General features: G+C 39.3%; 1 protein-coding gene across 23 annotated transcripts in view; it reads right to left on the bottom strand.

Annotated features, from left to right (window-relative positions):
• shank3a (SH3 and multiple ankyrin repeat domains 3a) overlaps positions 1–18,167 on the bottom strand; it is a 290,014-nt gene that overhangs the window by 186,849 nt on the left and 84,998 nt on the right. The window contains exon 1 of one of the 23 annotated variants that reach the window (XM_077193715.1): positions 6,916–7,061. The exons of 20 other annotated variants lie outside the window; for them this stretch is intronic. In XM_077193715.1, the coding sequence (XP_077049830.1) occupies positions 6,916–7,005 (90 nt within the window). In that variant the 5' untranslated portion in view covers positions 7,006–7,061. Of the gene's footprint in view, positions 1–1,741; positions 1,875–6,915; positions 7,062–18,167 lie in introns of those variants that run through there. 2 more of the 23 variants (XM_077193724.1, XM_077193723.1) reach the window with 2 other exon arrangements.

Raw genomic sequence — 18,167 nt, 5'->3', positions numbered from 1 at the left:
TGCCTCCGACAGCCCCGACCTGCGGAGCATGGCACAGCCCAGAATACACCACACACTCCCACAATACATCCGCCTTTGCTCAAAATATATCCAAAACATCCCATAAAACTCCCTACACTTCTCATAACAAACATCATCTTACCCAATATACCCAACACAGTCCATAACATTCCTTACACATCCCATAATATAGACTGCAATTCACCCTACAGTCGATATATCGTGAACACTGTCCATCATATTTCCTGTTTCCCTTTATATACTTCACCATGCCCAATACATACACTACTGTTCAAATTGGGGGTCAGTAAGTTTTTTTTTAAAGAAATTAGTTATTCAGCAAGGATGCATTAAATTGCTTAAATTATGTTCTTCTGAACTTCATATTCATCGATTAAAGAAACATTAAACAGAAATATATTTGAATAGAAAACAATTTTAATACGCATTAATATTTCATTATTTACTGTTTTATTGTATGTTTTAATCAAATAAATGTAGCCTTGGTGAGCATGATTGACTTTACATTAATTAAAAAACATTCAAAAAATCTAACTGACCCCAAACTTTTGAACAGTACTGTACCCATTAACATTGTCCATAAAATTCCAAACTCCTATAATATTAGTATTTCATCTTGCCCAATTTACATCCAACACTATCAATAACATACAGTATTAGAGCAATACATAAATAAAAATATTTTACTTATGGACGTGAAAAATGCTTCTAATCACAAAATTCACAACACATTTTGATAATATGGCCAAAGATATTAAAATATAAAATCCTTACACACGCAAAACTCCCATGATATTCCATTATTTATATCCAACATTATCCATAATATTCCCAAAATGTGCCTAGTGTTTATCCAACACAACCAAGTTCCTTATATTTGCTATTGTAACTAAATGATACTTTCCCAATATTATAGGCTATCTATCATTATTCGTAATGAAACACAAAGGAACCCCATAATATACATTATGCATACATATGGATATGTTATCAAGATGATATATCTAATAAATGACTTCCCACAGTATTCATACTCATAAATCTATAATGACCCATGTCACATAATCTATCCACCTCATTTGCTTTTCATAATTTACATCGATATATACATATATATATATATCCACCAACATCCACAATATTCTACACATTTCCTATAATAAACTAATTTTACTCATGAAACAGATAATGTGACGTTAAATGTACCATCGTGTAACATATAAAACGTGGTTAATAGTATCATCCATTAATACCAGTACCCATAATACACCTGATAACATTATTCACCACATCACTCAGAAAATACACTAGGAATATGTAGTTTGGATATAAGCGTCTGCAAAATGAATGTGAACACTCTTAAAACAGCCCATAATACTCCAAATCCCTCAATATAGCCTGCAGAATTAATAATCCAACAATGGAGAAACAGCACATTATAGCATTGTCTATAACATACTGTAACCCACTACTATTTGTAAAATATTCAGCATTAGCATAACATTCCCATCAATACTCATAACACCCATCACTGCCGGCACATTCCATAACAATCCGCCCTAAATCTGCTAACACATCTGGTAGTGTCTTCCCATGATGCATTTAGCACTGCTCATAATGCTTGTCATTTGGACTAATGGCACGCATAACGAAACCGACCGGAGGCAAACTAGTGTTAATGTGACATGTAAATGGCATATGTGATGTCCGTTATACTGACCGAGAGATTGGCAGGCCGGTGGTGAGTTGTCAGTTCCCTATCCCACAGTGAGTTTGTGTTGAGATATTGCTCCGCTTTCCAGCAGAGCGTCTCACTTCACGCCTGACAGACGGCTCCTTGAGAGATCCATTTGTCTTAATGGAACTTCAGGAGCGAGTCCTCTCGGTAACAAAAAATGGTGACAAACTTACAATCTCTCTCTCAGACTCCATATAATCTGTCTCTCTGTCCACAGGTGAGAGAAAGAGTAGTTCAATCTCTCATAGGTGCAGTTTATGGATGAACAACTGGCCCATTAACCTCTGACTGGTGCACTGAAAAAGAAAGATGGTGCTCTTATGTACTGGTTTGAGTCAATTCAATAAGCAACTACATGGCTGATGTTTAAAGTGATAGTGCACCTGAAAAATCTGTCATGATTTACTCACCCTCAACCTCTATTTCCACCGTTTTCCATTCAACAGGGGCTGAAGCTTTCAAACTTCAAAAAAGACCATAAAAATATTATAAAACTAGACCGTTTGTACACTGTATTCAAAGTCTTTTGACGGCCTTTGATAACATTTTGTGAAACACAGGCCAAACCAACATGGTGAACAAGCAAGTTGCTAATGCATAAATAACTGCTGTATCCCCCAGTTACTCTAAACACAGCCTACATAACCTTAATTTACAGTTGTGAGTCTTACACATCAATTCTTGCAATCTAAAAGAGAGAGAAAGACGTATAATATGATGTATTTGTGGCTGAAGATATACAAGCAGCCATAAGGGGAGGTAAATATGCTGTATGTTATGGTAGTTAGATTTTAGGCAGCAGTATGCACTCTCTTTAAGAACGCACCAAGGACTATCATATACACCCCGTCTGCTGTTCTGATATCATATTAACATTAGATAATGATTCCAGCTATGTGAATCGGAATACATGTCGTGCCCAATGGGCCATATTCGTTTGTTTCACAAAATGGTCCGACATAAGAGCAGTCTGAGGACACTGGACTGTTACTTGCACAATCATCATTCTGAAGACTTTGGTGATCTCAGAAAAAGCAACTATGAAAATTACTCTCAGCATGAGACAGTAATGAACATAATGTGGATGGATGGATGGATGGTGCCTCCTGTCTTAAACAATTGCCAAACAGCAGCAATCGAACCTGCTATTATGTGCACTGAATGTTTAGCGCTGCAATTATTTATCTGTAATTTGTTATTTAATACATGACAGTGTTTCCCCTTAAACACTGTCAGATGTATCCTGGATGTCTCTTAATTTGTTTTGAGGTTGTATAAAGATGAATGGCTGCTTTATAGACTAACTGCTGTGCATATATCAGTGTGCAAGAGTGTACGAGTGATTCTAAACTACTCCTGACGAAATAAAGCCGTGTGTGTGTGAGTTATGAGCAGCTGATGTGTAAGTACTCTGTGGGTGCACTGGATCTCGCTCTGGTTTAATTAGGTCGTGTAATGGTCAGCCTCAGGGCAGGGCCGATAAAAGAGTCCCGGGACAGTTCTGTAGATGGGACGCTATTCACAGCTTTATGCTCTCTCTCCAACTCACATGCATGGTACTGAAAATGCATTCCAAAATAATCATCAGAATATTCACCATGAACCTCCAACATTAATATGTACCCTCTCTTGAAGACCTGACATGATTTCCAAAACCTCCCTAATAAATTAATAAGTAGCCCTTTAGCAGATGATTTCATTAAAGCTGGTGTATAACAGGGCCAGTTCTCCTGGAATAACCTGAGTTTATGTGTCTTGCTCAAGGGCTCAATTCTGGCCCTAACCAGCAACCTTTCAGTATTAACCAGAACACGATTACACTACCATAAGAACACGGGAAACAACCAAAAACTCAAAACAAGTTTAGTCAATGATCAAAACTAATCAGACAAACTATGGTACACCACAGAGGAATGTATAGAACATCGGCGGCTGAGGTCACAGCTGGCAGAGATGGAGCAAACTAGTTCATGCTCTGTTAGTTTTAACTCATGCTCTCATGTGGAGTAGATATACTGTGCTTGTTACACATTAAGACATGTATGTATATAGTCACATATTACTCTACAGCTTGGAAAAAGTGGTGTAAAAAAAGGAGATCCGTTGTTTTTCTTTGACAGCAACGAGATTAAAATGAGCACAAATTAAGACTTTTGCTAAAATCAACTGCTACTCAAATTAAACACCCTAGTGCTTGCAATGCCAAACTCTTGTTTGTTAGTTGTCCATGATTTTAGTTCTTTAAATCTTTATAAACTGCCACATATCAAAAGTTACATTACAATTTAATTTTTTACAATTATTAATGTAATACTTAAATTTAGCAAGGATGCATTAAATTGACAGTAAAAACCTTTATAATGCTACAAAATATTTCTATTTCAAATAAAAGCAGATTCAATAATCTCAACCATAAATTGAGCACCAAATCAGATCAGCATATTATAATGATTTCTGAAGGATCATGTGACACTGAAGACTGGAGTAATGATGCTGAAAATTCAACTTTGCATCACTAGAATAAAATAAATGTTACAACATTTAAATAGAAAATTTTTTTTTAAATTGTAATAATATTTTATTTGTTTTACTGTATTTTTGACCAAATAATTGCTGCCTTTGTGAGCATGAAAGACTTTTTTCAAAACCATAAAACAATATTTTAAATACTTTTGAATATTATATATATATATATATATATATATATATATATATACACACACACACACCCTGTATATATATATATATATATATATATATATATATATATATATATATATATACATGCATACATACATACATACATACATACATACAAACAAAGGATATAATATATATATATATATATATATATATATATATATATATATATATATATATATATATATATACATATATATATATACATATATATATATACACACACACAGTATATATAAAATGCTTTCCAAATGTGTTTTTTGAGAACCAATCAATTACAGTACATCTGCTTTTTAATGTAGTCAACACTATGATCCAGTCACCCAAATATGAGTAGTAAAGCTTTTAGTCCTGTATGGAATCTATAGTTTAACAAGAGTGAAGGCCACATCCACTTCATGTGCTCTCACGAGTCCCTAAAATGCAGTCTCCCAAAATATTTGAGTATTGTTTTCCCAAACTTGTCATCCCTGTGACTGACTACACCTCCACATTCTGTCTGATCGTGCCGTCGAGCAAACGGCTGCCACTCAGAGCCCTCGTTAAATCTCCCATCAGTCACTTCACAGGATCAAGAGATTACGCATCACAGCCAGTGTCATCTCCGTCAAGACCACGGATCAGCATGCTGTCAAATCCATGCACAGGTACCACACATGTCGGCCAAGGCATTCAAAGGAGGAGCAAGAAAGCGTGAAAACAGCAGAGAATGAGGGAATACACTGAAAATGCTTGATGTGGTAAACATCAATGCTTGAATTGTTCTTGTTCACACCTTAAACACTCACACTCTTTTATCAGCATGTGTTCGGTGTAGCGTAGAATGTCAAAACAGCAGTGGAGCTCGAGTGTGATACTGTGTGTGTGCAGATTGCTGGAACTCCATCTAAAGAAAGACAAGTATGGTCTTTGTCTCCCATCAGCCCAAGGCTCAACAGTAAGGAACCAGCCTTTGTGAGTTTAAGGCCTGTTGACATAAATTAGGGATACACAAAATGTCCTATATTGTGTTAATTGATAATATACACCAAGGTTTTTTTTAACTTGCAAACATTTGGATTTGTCATATATCTGAACCAAATGTATTTGTACTAGGGATGCACTGATATCAATAAATCATTTACAGTAATTCTGGTCGTAAGATGTACTGTATCTTTCAACATACCTTTCGATCTTCATGCATGTTTTTTCATGCTAGGACTATTACAGTGGAAGAAAAGACTTGGCGCTTGAACTGAGGCGCTACAGTGATCTGTCACATCAAACGCAATTTTTTGTTTGAATAATGAATGATAAAATGGACAGAATTTGAAAGCTGAGACTTTGTTTCTTATCAGAAGTAACAAACATAAAGCTCTTTGCAATTATTGGATGGTAGATGCGCCACAAATAATGTTTGATGTAAGGAAAAAATATGGATTTGACAACCCTGGCTTGAACTATGGGTGATGGGTCAAATACAGCCTGCTTGCACACCACTATTTTTTAAAATGTTAATATGTCATTTAAGCGTAAACTTCGACAGCCCTGAATTCAAACAAGAGAGATTTTCTTCACACACCGTATGAATTGCAGTATGACATGTTTTTTACAACCCCTTTTGACTTACATGATATAATTGGCCATGATCATCTGCTGTTTTTTTTTTTTTAATTGCTTTTTATCGGCCGATAACAATTATTTGCCGATACATCAGTGCATCCCTATTAATTATTTAATCTTAAAATATACTGCTTTAACTAAATAATCATTTAAAAAAAAAATACTAAAAAACTAAAATAAATCTTAAATGCTTTTGGCATCACTACATTATAAATGTACAAAATGATATTTGCTAAATATTACATTTATATATACAGTATAAAAAAATCGACTGACACCAAAAATTTATATCAGCCAAGAAGCAATATATGGTCCCAATATATAGTTATCCCTAATTTAAACCAATAGTTTAGATCTGTTGAACAAATCTGGTGAGAAATGGCAAATTGGTACCAATGTTGGAGCAGCAAATATATTTAAATGTAAAAGTATATTATAACTGAATTGAATTTGTTAACATTATCTCATAGACCAGCACATATTAGGATGTCAAAATTGCAAGGATGAGTTCAAATAGGTTTAAAATGATGAACCAGCAGTTATATTTCACACTGTGTGTATGAATTTAGTCCTATCTCAAGTTACAGCACAGCTTTTTTTTAGATTAAATTTCACTGTTAAATAAAAAATGCAGCATAGAAAAAATACTAATTGTTGAGCCTTTGGCCAGTTCTGTTTGTCTGTCCATGTAACAAACTGTCTCACACATTCAAAGGGAAGTTATTCTGCATAAAGCCACATACACAGTCTGATGGAATGCACTGCAACAAACACACACACACACACACGCTCTTGCACATGACAGACGAGGAGAGACAGACACACAGAGAAGTGTCAGAGAGAGAACGGGATACCTTACTGTTGATTTTAGACTTCTTGGCGTCTTTGCGCGGCTTCCTGTTCCTCCGCTCTCTGCCGTCTCTCCGTCCAAGCGCTCCCCCCATCTCCTCTCATCACACACTCATCCGCCACATGCCCTCTCACCTATCGCCCTGTCTTCTCCTCCTCGTCCTCTCTCTCTCTCTCTCTCCACACACTCACGTCTCGCCGGAGTCCTGCCCGCTCAAACTCTCTCTCACATGCGCGCACACACGCTAGCGTCCGTAGTGTGATGAAGGGGTGATTTTGCTGGATGCAGAGACGGGGAGGGAGAGAGGGAGGAGAAAAGGAGGAAGAGGGGGATATGTGGCGGTAGTTTTAAGGGAGGGAGGGGGAGATGATTTGGGGTTGAGCCAGTAAGGAAAAAGCTCACACTTACTCATTCACACTCATTCGTTCACGCTGACAGTGTGTGTCCCATAGACAGGAGTGATGAAACAGCTCCCCATTCTGACAACACACACATCGGCTACACACACTATGCAGCCGACTGCAGCATGCTCATTGACCAGAACAGATACGACTGCGACTACATTAAGCTCCGCCTCCTGCTTGATGTGATTGGTTGGAGCCAAACCAGAGTGGTATGCTTTTCTCTCTCTCTCTTTTTGATGTCTGAGGAGGGACTTGTGGTTGGTTGATTAAATGATTGTGTATTAGACTGCTTGGAGACAGTACTGATAGACCAATATATCGGCCAGAATGTCTACATGCTACAGAAAGCCCTGATGGTGCACTAATGGATATGAATGTGCAAGATGCATTTAAAAGTTGGCATCAAACAGAAGTTGCGACAGTCTATTCTTCCCTGTTGTGATATATGACATATATGCGAGTCGGGGGACGGGGTCAGGGTGAGAAGGGAAAGGACGGGGAAGAGAAGAGAGGAGAGGAGAAGAGAAGAAAGGAGAAGAGAAGAGAAGAGACGAGAACAGAAGAGAAGTATTGTCATTGCATGAGAGAGAGGACGTTATTTTAATTAAACATTAGGAAAAATAATGATGTGCACAGATAAATAATTTAAAATAAATACTGCAATATTCCATAAAAATAAGAATTGTCAGTTTTGATTTGATGGTGTATTTTATGGGTGCAGAAATAGACATTCGGTTAGAAATTGAATTTTCAAAAGCACATCTAAACCAGCCTGTCCGAAATCCTCCTTATCAATGGCTCATGACCGAATAACATGACTGAATATGACCAAATGACTTTAGCAAACACATTCTAGGCGCTAAAATTGGATGATATTTGGCCATTTCGAGATTATTGGTCTATTACCAAAATGGGTTTCCTTCCCAGCAAGTAATTTATATGCTCTACCGACAGAATTGTCAATGGATAATATCATTTCAAACAAACACAGACATAATATTAATAATAATAATATTTATAATCATTCATATGAACTGTATTAATGTTGATTTAAATCATTTGAACCCATCATGGCCCTCTGGTTGAGAACCAATGCTGCAGTGAAATATGTAATATAACTAGGCCTACATTATTTAGAAGGAAGGAAGAAAGAAAGAAAGAAAGAAAGAAAGAAAGAAAGAAAGAAAGAAAGAAAGAAAGAAAGAAAGAAAGAAAGAAAGAAATCACTAATAGATATTTGCCATTCAAATAACGAAGCATGCCAGACACACTAGTCCAGACCACTGCAGTGGTAACAAAATGTACTAATATAATGAAGTCATACAGGGTCAGTGTGCACAGTAGTGTGCACGGGACACTACTGAAACAAACTATATCTTAAAACAAGTCTAGTTTCCTCAAGTTAGTTACTTTGTTTTTCACAGACATATCTTGTCATTTAAATTCTGTTTGAATCGAACACGTCTGTGTAAATAACAAATTACCTTCTTTTTGCGGTTAACTCAGGCATCCTCTGAGAAATCTAATCCTGCCTAGATAGAAATGTCTGTCGTTTCACAACCTCATCTATTCTGTTGAATCCTGTAATGAAAGCTACGTTTCTCATTGTATGCAAATCTTCTGACTGCCTGGTGCAGCTTCATTCTGACATGAAAATTAATCAATAAGGAGAGTCAAAAACTGCATCCAACCATCAGACACATACATTTTAGAGAAATACCACTTGAATCAGTACATGAATTGACAGGCATCCAATGTTAATAATTATAACTCAAACAGAGCAGATTGATTCCATACTGGTTTACAACAAAGTATCATACTAAAGCAAACAAAAATGCCCTTAAAAACAAACACTAAATTGTACTAACATTTCTAAGAACTGAATAGGCCCAACAACATTCAAACATTTTTACAACACTATGACAGAGAATGAATATGATATGACATTTTTGGTATCTAAAACATCACAAGAATTTTGTGGTCACACAAAACGTTGTGATTCACCACCTGGTTAGTTTGGATCACTGTTTATCGAAGTCTATAATGAAGACTTTTTTAAAATCCCTATGGAAAACATGAATTGGAAAACCAAGGTCTGCCTGTGTTTTTACCATCCATTTAGAAGGTGATAGGACTATTTATTTTGTTATCCTAACAATGCGCAATGATATGGTTAGTTTAACACTAACAGGTAATTATATGCATTTTGCATTAGATTCTCTCTTCAGTTTGCAGACCCCACAATCCACCAGTTGAGAACCACTGGTTCAGAAAACACACACACACACACACACACACACACACACACACACACACACACACACACACACACACACACACACACACACACACACACACACACACACACACACACACACACACACACACACACACACACACACACACACACACACACACACACACACACACACACACACACACACACACACACACACACACACACACACAAACACACACACACACACACACACACACACACACACACACACACACACACACACACACACAAAAGTAGTAAGATACATGGTCTTCTGTTGAACTAAGAGGACAAACACAATATTCAAAATATATTTTTCACAAATATACACAATTCTCACACTGGCTGAATCCTTTTAGCTGCTTTTATACTCTCTCTCTGTCTGTCTGCCTGTCTGATGGAGGGAGTCAGAGAGGTGTTCTGCACTGGAGGTTGACTGTCAGTAATGAGCTTCCTCAGGTGTGGCAGGAGGGGAGGAAGGTGGATGCCGAAGGGAAGATGACTGGAGATCAGGAATGAGGGATTGATGTATAGAGAGAGATTGAGAGGTTGAATCGCAGAAAGGTGAGGCAGAGGTCAAACATGCCACATTTACTATTCACTTAAAAAAGTGTGTAGTGCAAGCGCACACACACACATAGACAGATATAGACCATTTCAACAGCCTTTCGCCGGTTTAAGGAAGTGACGTCTTTGTTCCTCTGACGTTTCCGGTTATTTGTCGAGCTCATTCAAAACAATGGCGGGATGCGCTTGATGTACAGTGGGATTGCGATCATTTATTTAATCCTGCTATTTAAAATATCAAAATTAAAATTAGCTCCTTGTTGCTCGGTAGTTGGGTCCTCCCTCTGGCCCGAAACTAACCTTCTTTTGGAAATTAAAGTGTTTAGATTTCCGAAAAACACGCCTGGATTGCAGCAGTGAAGCGAGAAGGCTGGATACTAAGCAACTAAGGTTAGCAATATACAGCACACATTTCAATTCTGGTAAGTAAAATACTTTTTAAAAATTTGGATTATTTGTATTTCTTTACGTTAACTGTTTTAGTATGAAGCAGCATAATTTAAGCTAGCACTGTGGGTTTGTTATTGTTTACATATGCACACAGCATTTTGATGCATGTGTAGTGAAAAAATGGCAAGTTTTTATTTCCGTTTTTTTCCTTAATGTTCTGTGGGCTGTAATTAAGTAGGAGTTAACGTTTGTTTTCTAGCTGTCTAGTCACTTGACAAATGCAGTGAGTAACACATTATATAATACTGTATACTTGAATGTTGTATTGTGTAACAGCTAACTGCAGTAGTTTACAAAAGGTAACGCTAAACATTTTTTCATCACGTATTAAGCTTGGCTAAGGTTAATTCCAACATTTACTGATGTATTACACAATAATGGCATTCATTTTTAAATATTGTGCATTAACCAGATTAAGCTAAATAATTGTTTTTTACTTTTGTCTTTAATAGGAAAGTCATGACCTATTAAGTCAAAGCCAAACCACATGTGACCATACGTTGCGTGCAGAAATAAGTGCGTGCAGAAATATAAGGCAAGTTGATTTTCTGATCACATTTTACCAATTCCAAACCATTAATCTTAATAACTACTATTCATTTTGTATTTAATCATTAAGAAGTGATATATAATTGTTCATGAAGGCAGGGGGGAAACAATGCCTTATATTCAGGTGTGCATAATGATCAGGCACGTTTTCTTTTACAGATAAAATAAGCCAAAAAGTTTTTGCAGTTAAGGCATGACCATTAGACAGTGAAATGCTCATTGGGTCAGCAGGGTCAGACAAAAACAGGTGGAGAAGAAAAGACACATGTTAACTGCAAAAGAATTAAGGTGAAGAATTAAGTGCGAAACCATCAGGACCCCTTTAGTCTCCAGCGCCACCATTTTCCAGAACTGCAACCTACCTGTAGCCTACAGAAGTGCAAGTTGTCAGGATCTAAGAGACTTAGGTTAGGTAAAGAATCCTAAAAAATGACCCCCACTTAATAAGAATCAAAAGCTGAAGTGTAGTAAAATACATGAAGACTGTTTTTAATAGGCTTTATAGACAGACAGATTGAGACCGACTCTTGAAGGACCAGCAGCATATCCTCTTGTACCACTGTTTGAAGAATTAATCTTCCAGAATCTGGCACAATACTTTGGGAATTCCTTTTTAGTCCATCTCCTACCCGAAGTCCGTTTTGCAGAGATGGACATAAAATGAACTGCCAAAACTTACTGCCAGATTCTGGAAGATGAATTCATCATGTATTTTACTACATTTCAGCTTGTGATTCTTATTCAGTGTAGCACTTAAAGCATCTGATGGCCAGACCAGATACTGACTGCTGTTTTGATATTGACACCCGCTCTGTTCAGGGACTCATTACTCCATTTCTGTTTGTCAAAAAAGTCTGTGAAACGTGTTTGTTGTGGTCTCAGTTGTTGAAGCATGTTATGTTCATACAAGTGTAGGCCTACACATATTAAGAAATTTGCTGGAAATAAAAGCTGTTGAAAGTGAAAGGATGTTTCTTTTGTTTATAAATATATACATTAGTCAACATTTGAAGTGGATCAAAACCTTTCATCAAAGTTTTACCTGAATTTTGAACAAATTGGAATGCGGTTGGAATGAGTGCTCGCTCATCACTACCTACCGGCAGAACCCCATCACAAATTCAAAACCACTCACCACCACTGTGACTCTTAGTGCTGATAATGTATCTCTCCCAGTTCACGCCCTCCTTAACTCTCGGTCAGCCGGGAATTTCATCTCCGGAAGCTTCTGCCGCCAACTCCACCTCCCGACGACCGCTACCCAGACAGTCTACCAGATCCAGTCGGTGACTGGGCGATCACTGTGCCGCAAGCATGTTCGCTACAGCACTGGTACCATCGAGCTACGGGTCGGCTGACTCCACGTAGAGTCCATCCACCTCCTGGTTCTGGAGAATTCCACCGCTGAGGTGATCTTAGGGCACCCATGGCTTGTGCAGCATGATCCCATCATCTCCTGAAGAACTGGTGAAGTCCTGAAGTGGGGCAGGAAGTGCTTTCCCGATTAGCTTCCCTCAAAGCCCTCGTCCTGCTCCAGCTCTGGCCGAGGTGCTGCCTGTGAACTCCACCTCAATTGAGAGCCCCGTCGAGAAGCAGTTGGCATCCCAACCTGCTATGCCCTCTTCAGTGACATCTTCTGCCATAAAAGAGCTCTCTCTGCTGCCTCCACATTGGCCATGGGACTGCGCCATCGACCTGATGCCGGGTGAACCAGTGCCCCACAGAAAAATGTATCCCTTATCACTTCCCGAACAGAAGACCATGGAGGAGAATGTAGAAGAGGCCCTCCAACAAGGTTACATCCACCCTTCTACGTCGCCTGCTGCTTCAAGTTTCTTCTTCGTGGCCAAGAAGGATGGAGACTTGCGCCTTGTATTGATTACCGCTCCCTGAACAAGATAACCATCAAATTCCGCTATCCTCTTCCCCTCGTCCCAGCTGCACTAGAACACCTACGTGGAGCCAAGGTGTTCAACATGTTGGACCTCCGCAGCGCGTACAACCTCATCCGGAATACGTGAGGGGGACGAGTGGAGGACCTCCTTTGTGACCCCTACTCGACACTACGAGTATCTCGTCATGCCGTATGGTCTGGTAAACGCCCACTCCATATTCCAGGGCTTCATCCATGAGGTGCCCCGGGAGTATCTCAATTGATTTGTCCTCGTCCACATAGATGACATACTCATCTACTCCCAGAGCATGGCCGACCATCGCCACCACGTTGCGGAGGGACGCCTGAGGGAATTCAACCTGTTCCTCAAGGCTGAGAAATGCTCCTTCCACCAACCTTCAGTGCAGTTCCTTGATTATCACATCAGTGACACGGGTATCCAAATGGACGAGGGGAAGGTGGAAACCATCAAGAACTGGCCCACACCATACACAGTCAAAGAACTCCAGCATTTCTTGGCTTTGCCAATTTCTCCCGACGGTTCATCCACTGCTACAGCTCCATCACCAATCCTCTCACCAGCCTCCTAAAAAATAAGCCCAAGTCTCTGTCCTGGTCACCATCGGCCAACAAAGCCTTTCAACATCTAAAGGAGAAATTCACCAGTGCACTGCTCCTCGTCAACCCAGCCCCAGAGAAACCATTAATCCTGGAAGTGGATATCTCCATCAATGGGGTAGGAGCGGTGCTATCTCAGCAGCAGGGGACCTCAGCCAAACTCCATCCATGCACCTAACTCAGCCTGGTGGATAATAATTACAATATCGGCAATAGAGAACTCCTCGCCATCAAGCTGGCCTTGGAAGAATGGAGGCATTGGTTGGAGGGTCCTCAACACTCCTTCACTGTTATAACTGACCACAAGTACCTGCAGTATCTAAAGGAAGCTAAGAGACTTAACCCCCGCCAGGCACGTTGGGCCTTATTCTTTACCTGATTTAACTTTTTCATTTCCTATCGTCCAGGCTCTAAGAATGTGAAAGCTGACACTCTTTCCCATCTGTTTGCTCCAGAAGAGGTCAGCAAAGAGCCTGAATCCATCATCCCAAGTGAAATTATCGTGAGTCCTATCCACTGATCTATATAGAATGACTGGATAGCTCATGACGTTCTAAACTCCCATCAGGCAGTGAAGCCACCGGAAGTGTTCGACGGCCATCTTACGATTCCCTACCGGCAGAGGGCTCCAACGGCCGTTATACAGATTTTGGTAGCTTCGATGGTACTTTTAAGATGACTCGCTGTGCAGCATACAAGTGTAAAACGACGTTCACAAAAGAATGTAGAAAAACTGCCCACAGGTTGTAATTCAAGCCCTATCAGTAGTAATTTATATGTACAATTGTCGCTATTCCTGTGTTGTTTTCTCCGAGGCAAGAGTAACTTAATTCTTCTACTAGTGTTGTCAAAAGAACCGGTAATGTTACTTCGGTAAGTTAAGTTACCAAGTCGGTACTGAAATTTTGAAAATGGGACGATACCAGCATTTCTGCAGTACCGGTTAACTTATATTCTCGGTACCCACTAATAGCTGCTTTTAATCGCTTCAGTGTTTATCTAAGCGCGATCGAGGCTCCAGACTAACTTTTTTACTAGGAGCACTTTAGCCAATGTAGCATATACCACGATGCATTATACTAGTGTCTGTGAATATTAAACAGCAAAAAACTTGGCGCAATGAATGAATGGCGCAGATGCGCAGTTTAATTTACCACACACACACACACAGAAGCATGCGTGACACTCGCGCAGGTTTCAGTCTCTGCTGCCTCACGATATGAGGACATGATGAACTTCCCCTCTTTATGACGTAGTATAAACGTCATAGATAGACGTCATAGATAGACGTCATGAACTATCCAGTCATTCTATATAGATAAGTGGTCCTATCCAATGGTCTGAAGATTCCATCACCTCCTCCAATGCCTCCGATGTTACTCCGTCGGGTTCTCCCCCCGGAGGTCAGTATGTCACCAGAGCATGACTCACACCCCTGATTCACTTGGGTACTGGCCACGCAGGGGCCAATAAAATCCCTTTCGCTGCTAAAAGATTGCTTCTGGTGGCCTTACATGGCCAGGGATGTGAGAAGGTTCGTCCAAGGATGTACAGACTGCGCCATGGCCAAGTGTCCTCGTCACCTACCATCTGGCAAACTTCTGCTGCTGCCCGTTCTCAACCGGCCATGGTCACACCTAGGAGTGGACTTCATGACTGATCTCCCAGCCTCCGATGTTTATACATGCATCCTGGTAATAATTGATCGATTCTCAATTATTTGAAGGTGGGGTGCGTGGTGGGAGGGGTTGGGGGTACTGTTACTGATCAGCCAGGCTCTCACACCAGCCAATCACAGCACACTCCCTCACCTGAGTTCTAATCACACACACCTGCACCTCATCATTACCATCCTCACCACCACTATAAAGACACATTCTTCACCTCAGTTCACTGTCCGGTCTCGTTCATTCGAAGAGAACTACTTACCCTGTTATTGCTAACCTTGATTCTCTAACGACTATACTCCAGCGTCTCCACTGTCCTCCGGCATCTCCATCTCCATTGTCTCCAGCATCTCCATCTCCAGCGTCTTCAATGTTCTTCGTTCCAGTCATCCGTCTCACCCATGATCTGTCCCCATACCTGTAAGATAAACCATTCCACTCATCGCCTGAACACTGCTCTCCAAAGTATCTTTGTTCATATCACTTACCTGCATTCTGTCTCCACTCATTGTTGTCAATAAACTCCTGTTAAATTCATTATCCATCTCTTGAGTCTGCTTCCGTAACAATTTTACCTTTCTTTTTGTCAACACTGGAAACTCCAACAGCCTTCTTTCATTTGATAGATGCCCCATTTTAATTTTCGATGAGCTGCAGTCATTTTCAAGAGGCTATATTTTTTCCTCATCCCTTTTAAACAAAACTTTATTATATTATTAAATTGTATACATGATACAATTTCCAAGTGTCATGTTTTTTTTTTTGTACTTTGTTATACAGATTATTTAGATCAATACTACTTGATCATCATGCAATACTCCACTGTAGTCACATGGAATATTTTAACGATTACTACCTTTCTAGACCTTGAAAGTGGTTATGACATTGCAGTCTATAGTGGGGTCAAAATCTCTGAAAGCTCTCGGATTTAATCAAAAATATCTTAATTTGTGTTCCGAAGATGAACGGTCTTACGGGCTTGGAACGACATGAGGGTGAAAAATTAATGACAGAAATTAAATTTTTGGGTGAACTATCCCTTTAAGACAGTGGTCTCAAACTCAATTCCTGGAGGGCCACAGCTCTGCACAGTTTAGCTCCAACCAGCTCAAACTCACACCTGCAAGGAAGTTTCTAGCAATCCCGAAGACCTTCATTAGCTGGATCAGGTGTGTTTGATTAGGGTTGGAGCAAAACTGTGCAGAGCTCTGGCCCTCCAGGAATTGAGTTTGAGACCACTGCTTTAAGATGTGTTATCAAGAAAAATATATATTAGACAAAAATAAAGATGAATTATGTTTGGGAGGTAAGATCTTATTCTGAACATATATTCTGAACAGTAATAAAATAATTGTATATGAAATTTAATAATATGAATATAATATATTGAATACACCTTTAAACATTACAGAGTAACAGTGCCTTAACGGGAGCAACACAACAAACACGGAAGCTGCTAGGCTAATTATTTCATGGGACACAACATTATTTGCGTTAAAGCCCTATTTATTGGCAAAAAGTGTTTCCAAACTAATTTTTGCAACATTTGAAGTACTGATATAGAATTTATACGGTGAAGTTTACCGACACTTATTGTCGACACTTAAATGGCACTTCAATCAGCTAGGTCGCTAAACATTTTGAAACACTAAACCTTTTTCCACAAAAAAATAAATAAAAATCCTTGGATGGAAACCTGGCTATTGATGTCTATCTGACATGGCAAATACACATGTTCATAATGGTGTCCATATTGAAACATAACACAACAAAAGCCTACAATCTTAATGCAAATACAATGTAAAGTGTGTGTATACGTGGAAGCTGTTGTCTACACGCTCTAGTTGTCTTCCTCTCCTGTCATACTCTGGAGAGCAGAACTTGCTAACAAACAGCTGGGCCTGCAGTGTGTCCTGCCAGCCCTGTAATTCAGCTCAGGTGAGACTGTGATGGGGTTGGTCGGGTTCGAGCTGCATGCATCTTTATGAGCGCACTAATGCAATGATAACTTCTCAGTTCCACATTAACATCAGCTGCTTCAGGACTGAGAATCTGTTGTCTCTGTTAAAGAAAGACGTCTTTCTCCCGTCTGTCATATGACCGTCTTTGGCCTCCAGCCTCCACTAAACACATACAGTGCATTATGTTTCATCTCGGCTCAGTAAAAACAGAGTGAATGACTGAAAACTAGGCTAATGTTCGACCTGAACACTCACCACTGCACACATGGCTGCGCCGCAAATTGACAGTTCACATGTGCGTGAGTTTGTGTTTATCTGAGAGCATGTGCACACATGTGCATTTGTGGCTGTTTGATCATCTGTATGTTATCCCCGCAGGAGAGGTCAGTACAACAAATGAAACAATGTCAGTTTCTAAGATGATTACGGCTCTCAACAGATTTTCGCCACAGGGGGTCTTTAAGGTAAAGATTATCAGTGAATAACAACTTAAATTCTTTTAATGGTACTTTTATGATGCTTATTTGTAATTTTTGGAGCTTGACAGCAACAATGTAAACAAATATTCAGGATACAATTATAAGGATTGGAAAAGTCATATTGTTTGAGCACTAATCTGAATATTCACTGCATATGTCCCCTCAATGTCTATGCAAGTTACAGCCCTCAGTATAAATCAACATCTACTTTATATGCATTAGAGCAGCATGAATATTCAGCTAAAAATGTCCACTTGTGTTCCACTGAAGAAAGAAAATCATTAGAATGAAATACCGGTGAACAAATGATGACAGAATTCAAATTTCTCAGTGAACCAACTCTTTAATAAGCACTAATGTGGATTATTCATTGATTATGACTTTTTCAT

Source organism: Siphateles boraxobius, unplaced genomic scaffold (assembly GCF_051911475.1).
Source record: "Siphateles boraxobius isolate OS27281-9 unplaced genomic scaffold, OSU_SipBor_1 31, whole genome shotgun sequence".
NCBI lineage: Eukaryota > Metazoa > Chordata > Actinopteri > Cypriniformes > Leuciscidae > Siphateles > Siphateles boraxobius.
Note: the sequence above shows the minus strand (reverse complement) of the source record. Positions and strands in the feature narration are given on the sequence as shown.